The sequence below is a fragment of the Aedes aegypti genome, chromosome 2 (assembly GCF_002204515.2).
Source record: "Aedes aegypti strain LVP_AGWG chromosome 2, AaegL5.0 Primary Assembly, whole genome shotgun sequence".
NCBI lineage: Eukaryota > Metazoa > Arthropoda > Insecta > Diptera > Culicidae > Aedes > Aedes aegypti.
Window position 1 is genome coordinate 200,849 of NC_035108.1, and position 20,238 is coordinate 221,086.

At 35.1% G+C, this 20,238-nt stretch overlaps 1 protein-coding gene across 6 annotated transcripts in view; it reads left to right on the forward strand.

The window, feature by feature from the left end:
- LOC5566104 (endothelin-converting enzyme homolog) overlaps positions 1-15,606 on the forward strand; it is a 28,258-nt gene extending 12,652 nt beyond the window's left edge. For all 6 annotated transcript variants that reach the window (XM_021839631.1, XM_021839633.1, XM_021839630.1 and 3 more), the window contains 6 exons: positions 1,236-1,441; positions 1,580-1,870; positions 2,179-2,682; positions 10,649-10,811; positions 10,866-11,182; positions 14,808-15,606. In XM_021839631.1, the coding sequence (XP_021695323.1) occupies positions 1,236-1,441; positions 1,580-1,870; positions 2,179-2,682; positions 10,649-10,811; positions 10,866-11,182; positions 14,808-15,080 (1,754 nt within the window). In that variant the 3' untranslated portion in view covers positions 15,081-15,606. The remainder of the gene's footprint in view (positions 1-1,235; positions 1,442-1,579; positions 1,871-2,178; positions 2,683-10,648; positions 10,812-10,865; positions 11,183-14,807) is intronic.
- The last annotated feature ends 4,632 nt before the right edge of the window (positions 15,607-20,238 follow it).

Genomic DNA, 20,238 nt, shown 5'->3' on the forward strand with positions numbered 1-20,238 from the left:
GGGAAGAAACGACCATTGGCTCAATGAGAAAAATGATTTCATCGCAGTAATCCACGGCATGTCAGTGAAAAATAATACCTCCACTATTGGTACACTGTTCCTTTAGTTGCGGTACTTTTTTAATTTGTGTTCCTATAGTTGCGGTATCCGTTGTTTTCTTATGGGATCCTCCACTATAGGAACACTTTACCGCAACTATTGGTACAGGTAAGAAAAGGTTTAGCCATTTTAGTGATATTTCATCAGTTTTGAAGCAATTTTAACGCTCTTTCCAACTATTCCGTGTATCAACAAGCCAATGCGTCGATTGGCAGTGTCAGTTCTGTGGCTAATATAGTAAAATCAGTGAAAACGGCACTACCGCAACTATAGGAACACCCACAACTAAGGGAACACTTACCCTAAGTACGCAACCCTTAGCTGGCGGTCTTGGTCATCATTTGACCCGTGGAAGCGTGAGGTAGGGACTTGTGAGGACCAGAGCTATGTTGGACGCTCCTTCCTAGTTGTCGGCTCACCATTTCACAGCCCAAGCTACATGGATGAGAGATCAAAATATTCAGATAGAAATAAACATAGAACATGGGACAAGTAGGCGTAGACGGGCAGTTAGGCTCCATGAAATCAAGACGAAAGATAGACCTTCATATCCCTTGCAGTTTACAAAATTTTATAGCAATATTCATAGTTCAAAATCTAGAATGTTGTGAAAAGTGTACTGCGATCTGTCAAACTTGGGTACCGAGTGCAGTACCAAAGGATCAAATGTAGCACTAGAAGTAGTAGTCACTCTTAGCACAACTATTTTATTTCGTCTTTGATGAAACGATTTTCGGAACCTCTTTGATTCGCCAAATTCTCAAAGTGCTAGAAAAAAAAATGAGATCACATGTTCTCTTTATTTCGCGAGATATAGGGTGACTTCCCTATTATTGTGGTATTTCCTTTCATTGCGGTATTTGAATTGAATCCTCATAATTTGTGTTTGACTTGAATTACTATTTATTTAGCAATAGTGATTTAAAAAATATGGACATGGTCAGACACCCCCCACCGCCCATATGATTAGAAAAACATGTTTCAAATGGGCCATCTACGTGGATTTTCAAACTCCATTTCCCTCCTCGTGATATTTTCTCCATGCTAAAATTTTAATTATCGATAAGTTATTGATGGTTTATTGAAATTTATTACCGAATATTTAGATCAACTTATTGATGGTTTTTTATTTTCAGAGCAAATTCGAAAAATAGGTATAAATCCCATACGAAATGTTTTAAAATCTCTTGGAGGATGGCCCGTTATCGAGCAAAACTGGGTGCTCCCAAATACTAGTATTGAACATCTCATAGGAACTTTACGAGGAGTGTATAGCGAACCGGTGCTAGTTGAGCTATACGTTGGCGCTGACGACAAAAATTCATCCAAAAATATTCTCCAGGTTAGTGTGTAGACGTCATATATAAGATACCTTTCAGAAATGTATAGTGGATATATGTATTTCATAGCACATTATATAGTACTTATAAAGTGAAACAATGCATATATATTTAGATTTGGCTTGTCCTCTTTTTTTCAGATCGACCAATTAGTTCTGGCTCTGCCATCGCGGGATTATTATTTAAAACAGAGTAGTGAAGGGGATTTGAAGGCTTATCATCATTATATGACTCAAATAGCGATTCTCCTTGGAGGAGATCCAACAATTGCATCCAAAGAACTGATGGAAGTAATTAATTTTGAAGTGCGATTAGCAAACGCTTCTCTTCCAGAAGCGGATAGACATGATACTAGCGCAATTTACAAAAAAATAACTTTGCAGCAGCTACAGAAGCAAGTTCCACAAATTAATTGGAAAGAATATTTACAAGTAATGAACACTCACTTTTGATAATAAATCTTCGAACTGTTTAGTGGAATACCTATAAATAAATAAAAAACCGAATTTAGTACTATACCATTTCGTTCCACCAAAGTTTATATCCTTGGACAGATATGCATATTTCGACCTCAACTGAAAGGCCGTCTTCAGTGTTGCGTACTACACTCGACACTGAAGAAGTCGAATCTAGTACACGATACAAACTCCACTGGAATTAAATGGTACAGTATTAAATTCGGTTTTTCATTTATTTACTAACTTTTGATTTATCGTACTTAACTATTTTTTTTCTTTAGACCACATTAGGTAGCGTAAAACTTGAAGAAAATGAGGCCATCGTTAGTTATGCTATGCCGTATTTGATAGAAATGGGTCGTATCCTGAATATGACTGACAAACGCATCATTCATAATTATGCCATTTGGCGATTTGTAATGTCGATTATGACGCATATGATCGATGACTATCAAAAGGAGCGAGTTGAATTTAGAAAAATTTTACTGGGGATCCAATCTGAACGTCATAGATGGTCTCAATGCGTTGAATGGACAAACAAGAAATTAGGAATGGCTGTTGGTGCTTTATTTATACGAGATAATTTTAATCAAGAGAGTAAAGAAACTGCACTGGAGATGATACATACCATAAGAGAGGCATTCAATGAGCTCTTGGCAGATATCCATTGGATGGATGATGAAACGAGAGCCGTAGCTAAAGAAAAAGCTGATGCGATGAACGAACGCATTGGTTATCCTGAAATCTTGACGAATCCAGAAGAGTTGGAGAAGGAGTATATAAATGTAAGTTGAGTTTAAATCTAATATGAATATTAACTGAAAAAATAGTTCTTATCGGCAAGGTTACTTCAGTACAATAGGCTTATATTCAATATAACCCTTTCAAAAAAAAAGCGTTCCATGAAATAATGCTTAAGCGAACTATTTTACAAATGGGGATTTTTTTTTTTTATTATCGTACAAATTGGGCCGAAGGGTCTTAGATTTTCATGAAACTTTTTCCACAGGCAGGGCTCATGGATATATGAATAAAAAAAATTGAGAAAAATTCAGGGTCGCCTATTTTTCCGGAAAACTTTTGTTTTTTTTTATTTCCCTTGGAATTTTTTTGTTTTCCCTTGACACTACTTACTTTGAAAAATCATAACTCAAGAACGAAGCATCGTAGAAACAAACTTTTTTATGAAAATTTAAGCAAATTTTCTCAAAAATCAAAAAAAAAAATATGAACTGGAAAAAGTTTTCCACCGTTGGGAAAATTCGTAAAGAAAAGCCGGAAAAACTATGCCCGAACTCGTGGAAAATTTTCAAAAAAAATATTTCGAGAAGGTAATTTTATAAGCTTTTTTTTCTTTGAAAAATCATAACTCAAGAACGAAACATTGTAGAAACAAAGTTTTTATATGAAAATTCAAGCAAATTTTCTCAGAAATCCAAAAAAATATGAACTGGAAAAAGTTTTCCACAAAATTTTCCACCGTTAGGGAAATTCATAAAGAAAAGCTGGAAAATCTATGCCCGAACTCGCGGAAAATTTTTATTAAAATATTTTTGAGAAGGAAACTTTATAAACTTTAATTCTAGTAACTTTTAGGATGTACTTTTTTTTTTTTGTTCCTGAGTTATGGTCAATTTTGTGAAAAATGACCATATTTGCCTTTTCTTTGGAAACCCATATTTCAATCGAAGCATCAGAAAAACAAGGTTTTTCTATCAAAGCAATTGCAAATTTTCTAAAAGATCTGAAAGAAACGATATGGGATTGGTTTTAATGAAGTATAAGTCGGATTGGATTATATTTTTCATGAAACATTACACCGTTAAGCAAAGCTGAAAAAACTGTTTCTTTTCCATTACAAGGGATTCTTTCTTTTTCTATGGAACAAATAAGATTCTTTTTATATTTTTCTTTAATTTTATTTATTCAATTATTCAGTACATAACTTACATTTTATCTTAAAACTATCTATTTTTTCAACCGGGAAGATTGCCTTTGGTTGCTACCACCAGAAGATTTTCGTTTCTTTGTAGTATTAAGAACAAAGCATGCTGTATTTTCTTGGTTTTCATGTGCATCTGAGAATTCACTCGCAAAAATGCTTCGTTCGTCTTTTGGAATAAATGAATGATATTTTTTTGTTCCAGGAATTGGAACAAGGTTAGAAAATCTCTCCTGAAGTAATTTTTCAGCCTCTGAATAGTCATTTTCAGTTGCATAGATGAATTCCCAATCTTTTTCAAATTGGTCTTTCACCTTTTGCGACACAGCCCAGTCAAAAAATTGTTTGGCGTTATTAATTTCCGCTGACTTTCTAATACTAGCATCTCTAGCCATTCGCTTAATAATGCCACCGATACCACATGGACCTTTTCCATGTGAGGTTGGGAAAAAGTGCCATTCTGCTCTAATTTTAAAATCATTTTAAGGGCTGTTTGGGCACGTCAGAAGTTAATCATCATTGTTAGCTTCCTTTTCCCGATCAGCCTAGATAGCCGTGTAGTGTCGGTAGCGGTTGTTCCAATTGGCTAAGAATTAACACTACGGACTGCCTGTTCCGGTGGTAAAAATCCACCTAACAGGTGACCCCTAATTCATGCGGCTTTAAGCTTACCGTGCCTAAGAATGAATGGTTAGGGGGGTCTAAATAAAACCTAACCGCTAACGGAGCCTGTGGAGTACCAGGGCGCCCTCTACAGTATTATGCTCTTCCTGTGCTACCCGGAGCAATGGTGCAGGTGACCTTGTGTTTCTCCGAGATAATCGGCTGCCTTTCTTCAGTCTCAAGCCTGAGGCTAAATAAGGGTGGGGTTATTAATACGTTGTAATTTAGTTTAAATTTTCACCTCTATGGTTTCGCATTATGCGTATTACACAGTGTAGTATGTGCTTTTCGCCTTTGGCGACTTTTAAGAGATACCGATCTGGTTTTTTCGCTGCTGGTCTTTTTCGTTCTGAGATTGGGAAAAGCTTAATCTTGCCTAGTTTGGGTAGTGGCTACGGTTAGGATGGCTTACTTAGACAAATCTTCAGCATAAAATATAAGCAACGATCAATCTTTGTAGACTCATGCAAATGGTACAGTTCAAATGGCACAAAAACCTTACTTCTGTGAACTTTTATCTAGGTAACCTTGTGGACCCAGTTTTTGTTACTTTCATAAACATGAAATGGCATACTCGCGTATTATACCTCGTGCATGCGTGCTCGTAAATAGCGCTGACGTTGCTACACTCTTCTCTGAGTTAACAACCAGAGATGTATGTGATGTCACAATTGATGTTTCTGTTGATAACCTCAATAGGAAATACGTCTTTCGTTTTGTGGTGTATTTACCACATGATGAACCATCCCCAATGAATGATTTCAAACGAGTTGTCGTTCACTGCCTATGAAAAGGGCTTCTGCTGATTGTGGGTAGTGATGCTGATACTCATCACATCATCTGGAGCAGCTCAGATATCAATTTGAGAAGCTCCAGTCTGATGGAATGCTTAAGTAGTTCAAATCTTGGATTACTTATTTTAGGGAATCGCCCAACCTTCATGGTATCTGCTAGAGAAGAAGTGTTAGACATAATGCTCTGCTTGAACAGAATCAGTCACGAGTTGACGAATTGGCATGTATCAGATGATGAACCATTATCTGATCATCGCTACATCTCTATATGAACATATACTCCATAAACTGGGAATTGGTTGTGACCAAATTCTATGAATTCTCTCCGTCCATTGGAAATCCTAGTGATTTGAATGTTTCCACTTCCGGTGAATTGGGACACAATTGCCCTTGCTTCGAGTGAATTCCACAATTGCTTGTCACTTTGTTCCTCACAACTCCCTTCGCGGGACGAGTTGACGTCTGGCTATTTGTAAAGGAATATGTCAGATAGTCAGGCTGCTTTTAAAGCTCTTGCTTAGGCCAACTCAAGGTCTAAGCTTGTTATCGCACGTCGAACTCAATTTAAGGAACTGAATTCAGTGAACTCTGTAAAACTCATATGGGTCCTTGCTATTCTTCCATCGCTGGGAATGAATTGGCTTATGAATTAGCTTGCAATGGAGCATCGCATGACTTCATTGGCCCTCAGGCAGCTATTCCAATTTCGAAGTTCTGGGTGAAGCTTCAGAAATTCTTGGGCGGCAACTCAGCACCAGCAATATTGGAATAATTTTGAGTCATGTCGTCAAACAAAATTGTACATTACTGAGACATCCCAAAGGTGGCTAAGTATTTAACAAATCTGTCAAAGCAGAATTGCAGTCTCTTGGGAACAACCTTGACTGGCCACTGCCGACTCAACTATCACATGGTAAATATTCAGTGTGTTGATACATTTGTGTGTGATAGTTGTGATTCCGATTATGGAACTTCTTATCACCTGATATGTAACTATCCAATCTCCGCGTAATTGCGATTCCAATTACTTGGTTAACACTTATTAAGTGAAACTGATTTCAGAAACCTGAATCTTCAGGACATTCTGTTATTTGTTAACCCGCTGTGGTAACGAGCTATAGGCTCTCTTTACGCTCATGCGTTTTGCAGTGTCCTTTTTAGGGCGCTGTTCGAACCCATTGCTCTCAATTCGCTTATGCGAATTTCCCTCTTCAAGGGACCCCACTCCTATTTCCTCCCATCTTTCCCTTCCCTTTCCTCTCCCATCGGGTAGATGATGAAATAGGCTCAAATATGGCGATGGCACAAATCTCCCAAATGGCGGGGAACGTGCCTCTGGAGCCGGCCTTCTGATACCAGTCAAAAAATTGTTTGGCGTTATTAATTTCCGCTGACTTTCTAATACTAGCATCTCTAGCCATTCGCTTAATAATGCCACCGATACCATCACATGGATCTTTTCCATGTGAGGTTGGGAAAAAGTGCCATTCTGCTCTAATTTTAAAATCATTTTCATGGTTGCATACATTTTTGAAATTTGATTTATTTTTGTAATGCTCTCCGCAACCATCAGAAAGATAAATGATTTTTTCAAGCTCAGGAAATTTATTTTTCAATCTTGAAATTAGTTTTGTTTGAAAAGCATAAACTGATGTCGTGTTATGCTTTTTTATGTCAGCAATTACAACAAAATTTAAGACTTTGATCGAAGATTTGTCTTTGTAATAAATTACAAATGGATGTATTGTTACTTGAGGTCGTACAAAGTAATGGATTTGAATGGAGTCTTGTATCTAGGGACGTTCCGATACTGCGAAGTATCGATATTTGATTCGATACGATTATCGAAACAAAGTATCGATACCACCTATATATTGATTCAAAATATCGATATATCGGAATATCATATGATATATTTCAATGGAGCAAAATTGCTATATCACTTAGGGACCTGCCGTTTTGTTTCCTAAAATTTGTCAAAAAAAAATGAATACTCAAAGTAAATGCTGTTTTGACCGATATTTACATAAATATCTTCTGTTAACATACATTCTAGTACATTTCAAACGGAAACTGCTTTGGGTTTTCTTAAAATCTAATTTACTTCTTGTATTTACTCAAAACATAAATTATATTTAGAGCAAATCATACAACTGTTTTTGACTTAGAGCATGTAGACGTCTCTGAAACTCTCGACAACGCTAGTGTTTAAGAGAATGTTAAATCGCTAAACAATTTTTATGTATGCAGATTTTGTGTAAATATCAGGCGAGTTTTCTGCTGGGTGTTAATAGGTATCCGGTCAATTACCCTTTAACATACCTCAGCTTTTGCAAGGACATGGCCAAGATAAATCCCGACTGCTGAAGGATCCGTCAATTTCGTCTAAGAGGTAGATTTGTCTCAAATCTTTGTCTATGGTAACTGACGAGAAAGAGGCAACCTTCATAGAGCGGTCTAGGGCTGTACCACCTACTAATAAACCCTACATTTGTTTTCAATATATTAGTTTACGATATATCGGAATGAAATATCGATATCACCGATATATTGAATAGGAAATATCGATACCAAAATATCGAATATCGAAAGTAAAATATCGATATTTCGATATATCGCAAGTATCGGAACGTCCCTACTTGTATCACGCACGAATAATTTTCCGCAAAATCCATCTGACACATTATTTCTTTGTTTTCAACTAGTGATTCCTTTTTAGCTCTTATAAATTTATTTTGTTTATCTACTTTGAATTGATGCACAAGAAACTTCTCTGTGAGATTTTTCAAGTTTTCTATAAAATCATTTACATTTTCCTCTTTGTTGATAATTTCACAACGAGGAGAAATAATCCAAAAACAATACTTAACTTCTTCAACGTTGTTTTCATCTAAGCGATTGGCAACAAAATCTATTTTTTTTTTTCAATTTACAATCCTCACAGGACCTCAAGTAACAATCATCTGTACTATCTGGACATATCATTTGACTAGTCAAAAAGGTGTTAATTTTTTTTTCTGTATTATGAACTTCAAAGCAATTAGTTTTTTCAATGCATCAACCATGAATTTCATATTCTCATGTATCATGCAAACACAAACGTTCATGGCCGATGAATCCACATTGTTTTGGTTTAAGTTTCCAGAACGATGTGAATGAGACAGATTCCTGTTCACTCTTGCAGGTTTCCAAATATTGTTTATATAAAGTATCCAAAGGGTCAAGCAAAAGGCGTTTTTGAACATTTTGGCGCACTCCATTGGGTAACTTAATAGATATGGTATCTTTCAAGCCAGGAAATGGCCGACTGATATCATCCCTTAGATAAAAATTTGAAACTATGTCTTGGACATCTGATCCATGCGAGGGTCGTCCTACTTTTGAAAGTGGTTGAATCCCTAAATTGTATTTTTTTGATTCAGTTATAATGTGTTGAGACACGTCAAAATGAGATTTAACTTTGGTATATGACCAATTCCTAGGAAGTAATTTTAGAAGTTCAATTGGCTTGTCAGGTTCGGCTTTTGTAACAGCTGAGTTCAAATTTAATAAAACGGAATTAAAATCCTCTGTAACATCGACAATATTAGGCGGAAACCAAGTCTTTATTTTACTCAAAATTTTATAGTTACTACTAGAAGCATCCAAACGTGAAGATTTTACTTGAAAAGAAATTTCCAAGAATTCAGCAAGCTCTTGTATTTTTTGTACATTATTTATAGAACCAACTGACTCACCCGAGGAAGGAGTTTCCTTTGGCGACGCCAACGAAGATAGTGGTGAAACTTGTTCCTCAAACGCCATTGCTTCTGGAAGATCCGTAACGAGAGCCTTCTGGTCACCGGTAATGGAGCACTTCACGCAAATTCATCTTTTCCGTAATCCACCGAACTCCATTCGAATGAAGCTTACTGATGAGGCCTTGACTGATCGATCGTAGATTTGTCCTTACTGATTTGTGGCCGTCCAGTCCGAAGGGGTTACAGCATAAAGAATTGTATTCGTAATATTGATTGATTGATTGATTTGACTTTATTAACGAGATTTTTAGCCCTGGGCTAGTTCATCTCGGGACCAACGGCTTTACTTCCCTTCCGAAGGAAGTCGTCACTATAACTTTTTACGTCATAAGTGACTATGTCGGGGATGGGATTCGATCCCAGGTCCTCGGCGTGAGAGGCGAGTGTTCTAACCACTACACCAGGTCCGTCCCCGTAATATTGAACTTTGTCCATTTCAACAGCTTCGGGAAAACTTTTTTCACTTTACAAAAAATAATAACGAGGAATATACAGCTGATAGACAAAAACTTTTTCCAGTTCATATTTTTTTTTTGATTTCTGAGAAAATTTGCTTAAATTTTCATATAAAAACTTTGTTTTTACAATGTTTTATTCTTGAGTTATGATTTTTCAAAGAAAAGTCTTATATGGCACATCTGGACATTTTTCACAAAATTGGCCATAACTCAAAAACGAAAAAAAGTGCATTCCAAAAATTTCAGTGATTAAAGCTTATAAAATTACCTTCTCGAAAATTTTTTTTTTGAAAATTTTCCACGAGTTCGGGCATAGTTTTTCCGGCTTTTCTTTACGAATTTTCCCAACGGTGGAAAATTTTGTGGAAAACTTTTTCCAGTTCATATTTTTTTTGGATTTTTGAGAAAATTTGCTTAAATTTTCATATTAAAACTTTGTTTCTACGATGCTTTGTTCTTGAGTTATGATTTTTCAAAGTAAGTAGTGTCAAGGGAAAACACAAATTTTCCACCTGAGTTTTCCGGAAAAATAGGCGACCCTGATTTTTTTCTCAATTTTTTTTATTCATATATCCATGAGCCCTGCCTGTGGAAAAAGTTTCATGAAAATCTGAGACCCTTCGGCCCAAACCCGTACGGTAATAAAAAAAAATCATGTGCCTTTTAAATGTTCAAACCGTAGGGTGGGAAAGACCAACCGTAAAAGATACGCTCTCAATACTATTGAAACATCTAGTTTATCGCAAGAGTAAGGAATCATATTATAGTAACCATTGCATAGTATTTATTTAATTCAGTTTTTCTTAAGTTCGTCGAAAATCAATGGAGCTGTGGAGCTACCATGGGAGAGAGAGAAAAAATGGCACAAAACATAAGCTCTGTAAGTGGATTCCGGCACGTATTTTCTTCGAAGAAAAGAAAATTTTCTTGCTGGTACGTAATGGAAGAAAATTTCTTCTCTTCGAAGAAATTGTTCGCCGGAATTCACCTTCTGGTCTTCTAGCAGTATCACAGCACATTTTGCTCCCCCTTTGTCAATCTTAGTTGGGCCTATCGATTGATAGTTTATGTAATCAATAATTCTATATTTTCAGCTTACTATATTCAAGGACCATTTCATCAATAATATTTTGAATATTCTTAAATGGGATGCTGAACGAAATTTGCAATTGCTAAGAAAACCTGTTGATAAGGACAAATGGGCTACTGAGCCCGCAGTAGTTAATGCATTTTACAATCCCAACAAAAATGACATAGGTAAGCACGAATGTAGCTCGAAAATCATTTCTTACATATACTTTGTTCTTTTAGTTTTTCCAGCAGGAATTCTTCAACCTTTGTTTTACAGTCAACATTTTCCAAAATCGTTGAATTATGGTGGTATCGGCGTTGTAATAGGACATGAAATCACGCACGGGTTTGACGATAAAGGACGGCAGTTTGATAAAGATGGTAATATGATGCAATGGTGGAATAATGCAACCATCAAAGCTTTCAGAGAACGAGCTCAATGCATTATTGATCAATATTCACGATACAAGATCAACGAAGTAAACTTATTCATGAATGGTAGGATGACACAGGGAGAAAACATTGCTGATAACGGAGGACTCAAACAGTCATTTCGGGTAAGCTTCCTCAATTTTCGAATACTTTAAGCTCAACATTAGAATAATGTTTTGCCATAAACAGAAGACTAGTTCAATATCAACAAGTTAAATAACGCTAACAAAATTAGTTTTGTAAAGTTGACTGCGTTCAGGGACCACTTGAAAAAAAAACCTGTTAGCAAATGAGATAATGTTCAGCTTAAAGCCTGGTTTGCTACTGAAAAGGAATCGTTAAAGAAATTTCTCGTCGATTCCTTGCAGAAATATTCTTCAGCGACTCCCATTTGAACTGACATTTCCTTTCAATTGCGTACTGCGATCTGAAAAATGGCACATTCTTGAGCGAATCTTTGCAGAAATTCCCCATGCATCAAGATAGGCCAAGAAATTACTTGTCAGCAGCAAATCAGGCTTAAAAGCCAATAATATTAAATATTATGTACAATTATACCTCATATCACCAGAATTTTGAAAGGCCTGTCATGCTTGGCTTGACTCCTCCTTCACCTTGGAGCGTGACATAATTTGTGCATGAACCCTATCAACTATGTCAACGGATTTTCATGCATTATGTGCTGTGACGCTTTGACAGTGACTTTGACCACTGACACATTTTTGAGAATTTGTGTGTACGATTTTCATAGTATGCTGATATTTTTGACTTCGAGATATTTTGGTTCAAATATTTTGGTTAGCGTGACGTAATTTGTGCATGACCCCTTAGTTAGTTGGGAATTCCACCGTATGATGGAGCTATCACAGTTACAGGGGGGGTATACGCAACGAGGTGCGCCTGCCGTTCATGTTTTGTGGGTGTATTCGTTTGGCTCACAACGCTGCTAGGCATCCCGCTGTTTGAATGTTGAAATGCATCAGCATTTGCTGCCTGGCATGGCCCGCGTTTCGACCTGTGCTGTTTGGGTCGGCCCGCGTGAGAGATGATTGTAAGTCGAGCTTTGTTTGTGGTTGACAACCGTACACCCACCCTGCACAGTTACCACTACTTTCTATCCCCCGAATTGCATGATATTCGAAAACTATTTTTCAAGATAAGGGGGCCAGATCCTATTCTTGGCTCTTTCGATTCACTTCGGCAGTTAGGTTTGTAAGGACTGTTCATTTTATAAAGTGGACACTTTGTTTATGCTATATCGTTTTTATTTATTGATAAAATCGTAATCGGTTTTCTGTGCATCGTTTAACTATTATTCTACACTGCTATGAACATATAAGATCCTAGAAAATGTATTCGGTTGAAGAGCTAAATAGTTTTTCCAAAAAGTCCTAAGAAAAGCTGTTCGTTAAAGTTTAACATTCAAAACAAAAATCCAAATTTTTATGAACAAATTGTATGTTTGTATCCTTTAGTATTCTACTATAAGTATAGCTTAAAAAAATCAATTATGTTCCACCATTCTCTGACATTAGGTAACATTAGTGATTTACCAAGTTATGGCCAAATTTGCTGATGCACCATCCTTTCACTCCCAGCAAAAGAGAAAAGTAAAAAGCGTGTTCAAAACTAGTTTGGATTACTAAAAAAACTATATTTGGATAAACGAGAGCAAAGTCGTGAGTTTAAACCACAGTCTTAAGTATAAATTTTACTGTTTATGGTAGTTTTACCAAAAAGTCGCATACTTTTAAAATCATGTGCGCATATTTATCGATCCACAGCAAATTGTAAACGATTTTCTCCGAATAATTCAATTGGTATTCTAAGAATAACATATTATGAAAATAATATGGGGAAAATTAAATCGATTTTATTACAGCAGTGTTGCCAATTTTGTTAATTGTCAATGTACTTTAAAAGATCTTCTTAGAATAAAGCAATTGTGTTTCTATTGTGCTTTATATGTGACGGGGGACTAAATAAGTAACTCTATGAAGGCGTAAGATATTTCTCATATCAATACTATATCAGCACTTCCGTCAGGACGTACTTTTAACCAAAAAATTCTACTCATATCAATTCTCTTCAAATTTAAAACATGTTTCTCTAAAAAATTTAGGGGAAAAATAATTTTATTATATCAGTAAAATTGTTGCTCGAAAAAATATTTGATTTTTTCCTTCAGGCTTCTGATTGATGACGCTTTCGAATAACAAGCCTTTTTTTGAAAATAAAAAATTTAAATTGTAGAATTTTCCACCCAATTTCTAACAATCATTTATTTTGATAACACTCAAAAATCGACCGTTCTAATCGCTGTTCCATATTCATGTGAAATTTAATTATTTTGGAAAATGTTTATTATCACAACACTGTACAATACTAGTCGAACGATGTACAAATTTCATTGATAAATTAAAAAGATACAGTATGCACTTTATAAAATGAACAGTCCTTAGAAAGCTACTGAGCTTATATTTGGCCACAATATGCGTCGTACTGGAGTGCTTCTTATTGCAAAGTTTCAGAGATTTCGATCGAGAAAAAACCCCCATGCCAAAATGAATCATGGAACTTGAAGATACTCATCAATAATGTGTGAAAAAATACAAATCCGTTCGCTAGCAAAAGAGTTACTACAGCCCTTTAAAGGTCTCTGGGGTCATATTGACAGACAAAGGGTTAAGCGAATAGAACACCGGTCTTTGTTAAAATTTCGATTACTGTCAAACTTCTGCCAGCGAAAAATTTCTTGTGCAATTTTACGATGCAGATGAAAAAAATGAATTTAGTACTATACCATTTAATTCCACTAGAGTTTTTGTATCCTTTAACAGATACGCGTATTTCTAAGCCGTCTTCGGTGTCGTATACTAGACTCGACTTGAATGATTTAAGATAATGATATAAGAAAGTAGGTGTAATTGAATGAAGCAAAGGAGTGAAACGAATATCAGGAACGCTGGACACATGTTATGTTAACTAAAATACTTTTATCCTTTTCAATAACACATACCACAGCGAAATTCAACACAAAATCTGTATTAGATTTTTACATATACTTAAAATTAAGGTATCAATACAGACAATGTATGGTTTTGATACAAACACTATATAAGTTCATTACCTTCAATGTATACTAGGCAAACGATGCATTGCCATGTACAGTTAACTCTCCCTTACTCGATATTCCGTATCTCGATATCGAGTTAGAGAACCATAGTAAAAGTTGGTTGTCATGGCTAACTCGATGGTCCCTTGGATCGCAGTTGCATTGGTTTTGTGTTCTGTAACTCGATACCTCCCTAACTCGATGGTCCCTTCAATATCGAGTAAGGGAGAGATGACTGTAGTAAGTTGTGCAATAGGCTATGCAAAAATAACCCTTTCAAAATGTTAGGCTTGTATTCACTGTTTATTTTAACTACCTAAGAAGTTTTCTTTTTATATTAGTGCACACGAACACGTCACAGTTCTTCACCATTCTAACTGGGGAAGCATTGTGGAAATCCGTTGACTGCTCCTCAAACCATTTCGTGACATACAAATACCATTCCATTTTTTATTTATATAACAATTAAATAATAATAATAATGTAGATATAGATAAATAAAAGATAGATAGATAGATGTAACGATATTATATACTATATGTAAGGTTCTCATGCAGCTTATGCGTGTGTTTATAGGTTTACATTTACAGCTATTGCCCCTCATTATATACTAATATAAACCATTATTTATTCAGGCCTATCGAAAATGGGTTGACTTCCATGGACCAGAGCTGGACCTTCCCGGTATGAATATGTCCCATGATCAACTATTCTTCCTCAATTATGCTCAAATATGGTGTGGATCCATGAGACCTGAAGATGCTTTGACGAAGATACGATCATCAGTACATTCCCCAGGCATTATACGAGTAATTGGACCACTATCAAACTCGAAGGATTTCGCTGAAGCCTATAATTGTCCTTACGGTTCTCCAATGAATCCATTGAATAAATGTAGTGTTTGGTAAATTTTATACCCATAGTTTCGAAAGTAAAATCTGCTATCAGAAAGATGATAAAGCAACATGAAGGCATCAATTACAATGATTTAGAATATTCATTTTCGAAAATTGCTGGAATTTTAGTTTATGAAGCTTAAAATACTTCCATTAAATGAACAGTCGGTATACACAATGTTGATAATTATTCCATATATTTTAAAACGTTTTTTTTGCGGATTTATTACTGTCATATATGATTTTTTTTTCTCTCAATAAATAACTTCTATAATATTATTCTGATGATATGATCACTCAGAATTTTGGAGTACATGGACAACTAGACAGATGCGTGAAACGACAGCGATCTATTCCAAACTTATTAAATCCTGCAGCAGTTTGCGGTACTAAATAATCGCAGCGATGAACGCAAACCTATTCAGCAAGAGTACGATGATGGTGACATATTCGAATTCCGTATAATCGAGGATCTTTTTGGGTTGGAATACTTTGACCTAATTTGCAGACTATAAACCAGAACTATGAAACCAGAATTTGAAAACAAAAAACGTTTTCGCGGCAACCTGGAATCGAACCAAGAACCTTGCGATCGATAGGCCCGAGCGTACACCACGCGCCTATCGACGCCTTGATATGGAGTGATGCTAAAACGATACATAAAGCCGTCGTATTGCAATATTCGTTCCACCTTTCATAAGGCAAAATGTATGAAATTCGATTGTTCAGTTCGCTGCGTGTACAAACACTTTTCTGTGGTGTTTGTTCGAATGACATCCGCCGAAACTATAATTATTCGAAGGGACATTTTTGGTCGAAAATCTTTAGAACACTTCGTCGAATGACGTTTAGTCGATTGGAAATTTGGTCGAATGCTCATTTGGAAACGGTTTATCGAAAGATCATTTGATAAAATAAACATGCTAAGATAGGCCATAATCTTCTTCGGTGTACATTATTCAGTGCATCTTTTTATACAGAGTCAATAACGTCACCGGCCACCTCCCTGCAGTCTGGTGGGGTTGAGAGCAGGCATATTATTGTGTAACTTGTGGTATGTGAAGACAATATTTACCTCTGCATCTTCACAAAGGTTACTGGAAGGGATGTTTGTGAATGAGGAGCATCGTTGGATCACAGGGTTCACTTTGATAGGCGAGTAGATCACGATCAACAGTTATTTTTGAGATATAAACATGATATTATTTTTAATTATTATCAAAATTTTTCATGTGGCAAAAAATGACGACACTTGAAGTACCGAATCATTCAGAGTTTGTTAACCAAATACATGAACACAACATTCCTACCGCTGTCAGGACGAAAGCGTGTGTTATGATATTCTATTCATATGAAAAAAAACTAACACGATTGCAGAGCACTCATAATGACCAACTATTCATAGTGAACCTTTGCACAAGTCTACACTTGTAGTGTTGAATCATTTAAAGTGTTTCTTTAACACAAAAATAAAATTAAAAAAGGGGATGTTTTTATAAAATAATATAAAACATGAATAAATTATGACTAAGAGATTGAGTCGGCACACATAATAACGATGAAATATGTAGTCATACATATGTAATAGATTTGAAATAAAAGCATGAAATGAGCTCATCAATTGATCAATTCTTGACTGAGTAGCCACAATCCACTTTCAGCTTCATTTAATGTATACAGACTAACTGAGAAAGAAGTCACTGTTGAAGGCGGGAAAAATAACACTTGCTTCCAACGCAAAAACAAAGAAAATCTCTCCGATGACACGCAAAAATCACGATTACTTGAGCTTCCACAAAGCACTGCCGAGTTAAACGAGCTTTAGAAAAAAATATTCCAGGGTCGAGAAACACGAGCCGGCTTGCTTGGGCTTCATAAAGAACGAAAAAATATGTTGGGAAGGCTCATGTTTCTCAACTGTAAGGTCGTCTTCAATGTTCCATACTACTTAGATTCGAATAAATGCCCAATCAAACTTTTCGACCAGATGTCTATTCGACGAAATGTCCGTTCGACCAAACATAATGTCGACTAAATGTCATTCAGCCAAATGTCATAGATTCTTGTGGGTGATTTAAGATCTACCGACCCGTAATTTTGCACCACGTCCAAAATAAACTCGTACCCTTTTTCTTATTTGGTATATATTTACCTAAATTAATATATTTATTTAGGATTTCGTTACATTCTGGTAGCATTAGACTAACGCTTATTTAATGCAGTAGAAAATTACAATTTTGACGATATATCACGAAATGTTAACTGAAATAATATATAATGCTACTAATTAAGTAATAAGTTATGAAGCTTTTTCACAAAGTAGGAAATTAATTTCCTGAATTTCAACATTCGTCAAACATGAAATAAATATGCAGGAGAGTCTATAGTACATGGAAATAGTTTATTATTGAAAACTCTAAAATATTTCCTGTAATCAATCATTATAATCATATTGACAGGTGCGAACCTAGGATTTGTTTGAGAATATACTGACACCAATTTGTAATAGTTGCCGCAAGCACGTCACAGAATCCTTCCGTCAGCACAATTTGTTTCTCAAGCTCATGAAAGCACACTAGTCGAGCTTGGTGGTTCAACAAATAGTAAATTTGTAAAAAAAACGAAAATTGTTTGCTTGGAAGGCGACACGAAAACCATATTTCTCAAAAGATGATTCATGTACATATAATGTGAATGACTCATAGCATCAAATCAAATTCTACTTTCTCGACGCATTTTTTTTATTTTCGATTTATTTTTAGATGTTGTTTTCTGTTTCAACTACCAAGCAATGATCATTTCATCAGAACTTACGATTTTGATTGTAGTATAATTTATTTAAATATGTATAACAAATCGATGAGAATCTCTTATCGATATAAATTTGTTAATACTATATTAGGATTCCACAATGAATAGGTAACTGATCCACACACTTATTGTAACAAACAACAAAAGTTATTTCGTTTGCCTCTATTAAACACAGCAAATCGCAAGTTACACATATAAATCTGACTGAATGCATTCGAGGAATTTTACTCATGTTTTGTACACACTTGTATTAGAACTTTTTGAGAATTATAGAATTACATTTATATTGAAATGCCATCAATCTTGCACATCAAATACAGAACACAAAAGAAAATTTAGCTTTTATAAAACTAAGAAGTGCATTACAATCGAATGAACAATGATCGTTGGTTATAGTAAATGTATAACACGTTGAAAGATTTTTGAATGTGTATAGTTGATGTTGAAAAAAAATCAGAACGGCTTGTTATAAGAGCAAATGAATGATGGTATTATTTCTGAGGTATGTAATGTTTACTACTGTTAATAAGCTTTACTTTCTTACCAATATCAATAGTAATATGTCATAAACTACTATCGTTAAATGGCTATCAAAAAAACGTACAAACTAATTTATCTCAACTTTTCAAAATGTGAATAATATTGTAATTATACTAAAATTGTTCCGCCGGTTTGTACCTTTTACGATAATAGATTATAAAGACGAAAGCACATGAATCAAAAATCTAATCAAATTGTTTTAGTTAAACATCATTCTGTCGCCATGAGATATTATTTCGAACAACAGTGGAACAATAAAGTGCCAAATATGAGAGATGCGTGCAAATATACCGTACTAAATGTTCTAGACTCAGTCAAATTATGTTTAGTATGTAGATCTTTGATTAGATCGATTCTTTGTATATAATTATTAATTTATAAAAAGTAGTCTATACCTAATGTATTTGAATATATGTGTACAGAAAATAAATAAAGTATATATATTGCAACAAAAACACTTTTTACAATGCTTACTATTTGTCAGCCTATATTCTCTCGGTCTCTTAATCCAACTCAATAACTTAATCCGATACTATATACGCGTAGATCAAATAGAATCCATTCAATAAGAAAACTATTAAAAATAGTTTTCGAATATAACGATATTTTAGATGGTACTGGTCCTCAGAAAAGAGAATCCGAAGATCTAGAATTTAATTGCGTTAAACGATTTGAACTTTCAGCGATCTGAATCGCCATTAGGGGCCGTCCATAAATGACGTAGCATTTTGTATGGGACGATTCATAGCGGTTTTCAACAGCCTACTTAATGGCAAGACGAAGTTTGCCGGGACCACTAGTCTGTAATATTTCTCGTTAATGAAGCAAGATATAATGAATTATCCTACAGCACAAAAATACGTAACGAAAAGAGAATCCGTTTTCTGCAATAACGCAAAGAGAGTGCATTTTCCTGCAGACTTCTCAGCTATTTTGGACAATTAGTTTTAACTATGTGTTATAAGTTTTAAGTTACACATCATTTGGAAATTTATCGTCTGTTGATGTCATTAGTTGAATAAATCAAAAAACTCACAAGTCTGTAAATTTTTTAATGAAATCTTGTTTTAAATTAATAAGACGAAAGAGCATGTTCTTGCAACCACTTTAGCAATTTTTCCTGTTCAAATAACGGTTATATCACATTTGAAATTTAATTTAAAAAATAGGTTCAAATTTGAACCTTGACACTTTAGATCATGTTTGACAATTTGAGTTTAAACCAAGGGGTGTGACAAAATCTCAAAAATCAGAAAAACATATTTTTTGGCCGTACACCAACAAAAAGTATTCAAAAATTGAGTAAACATGTTTTTCTGGCCTAAACTTAACCGTTTGGTACTGAAATTAGGACAGGGCTTTAGGACTTTATTGTGTGAAGATTGCAGGCGAATATTCCACGACAAGACTACGACAAGGTAATGGACTTTCGTGCCTATGTTCCAATATTGCACTAGAATGTATTATGCAGGTTTAAGTTTAACAGCCGGGATGCAATTTTCATCCGATCCAGTCAATTTGTTTGCTTTGCGGATGATATGAACATTTACGACCGAACATTCGAAAAATACACTAAAAATCCGAAAAAAAATGAACATGTGATGAACATTCGAAAAATACACTAAAAATCCGAAAAAAAAAATGAACACGTGATTAACCGTTGATTAACAACCCCGTTTGCTGCTGTTACCATTCCTAGCCCTAATGCTAATAAGGAAATACTGGACGAAATTTGTTTTTTTTTTCAGGATACTTTTCAATATTGTGCAAGCACTCCAAAACAATCAGAGGTTCGAACATATAATACAATAAATCGATA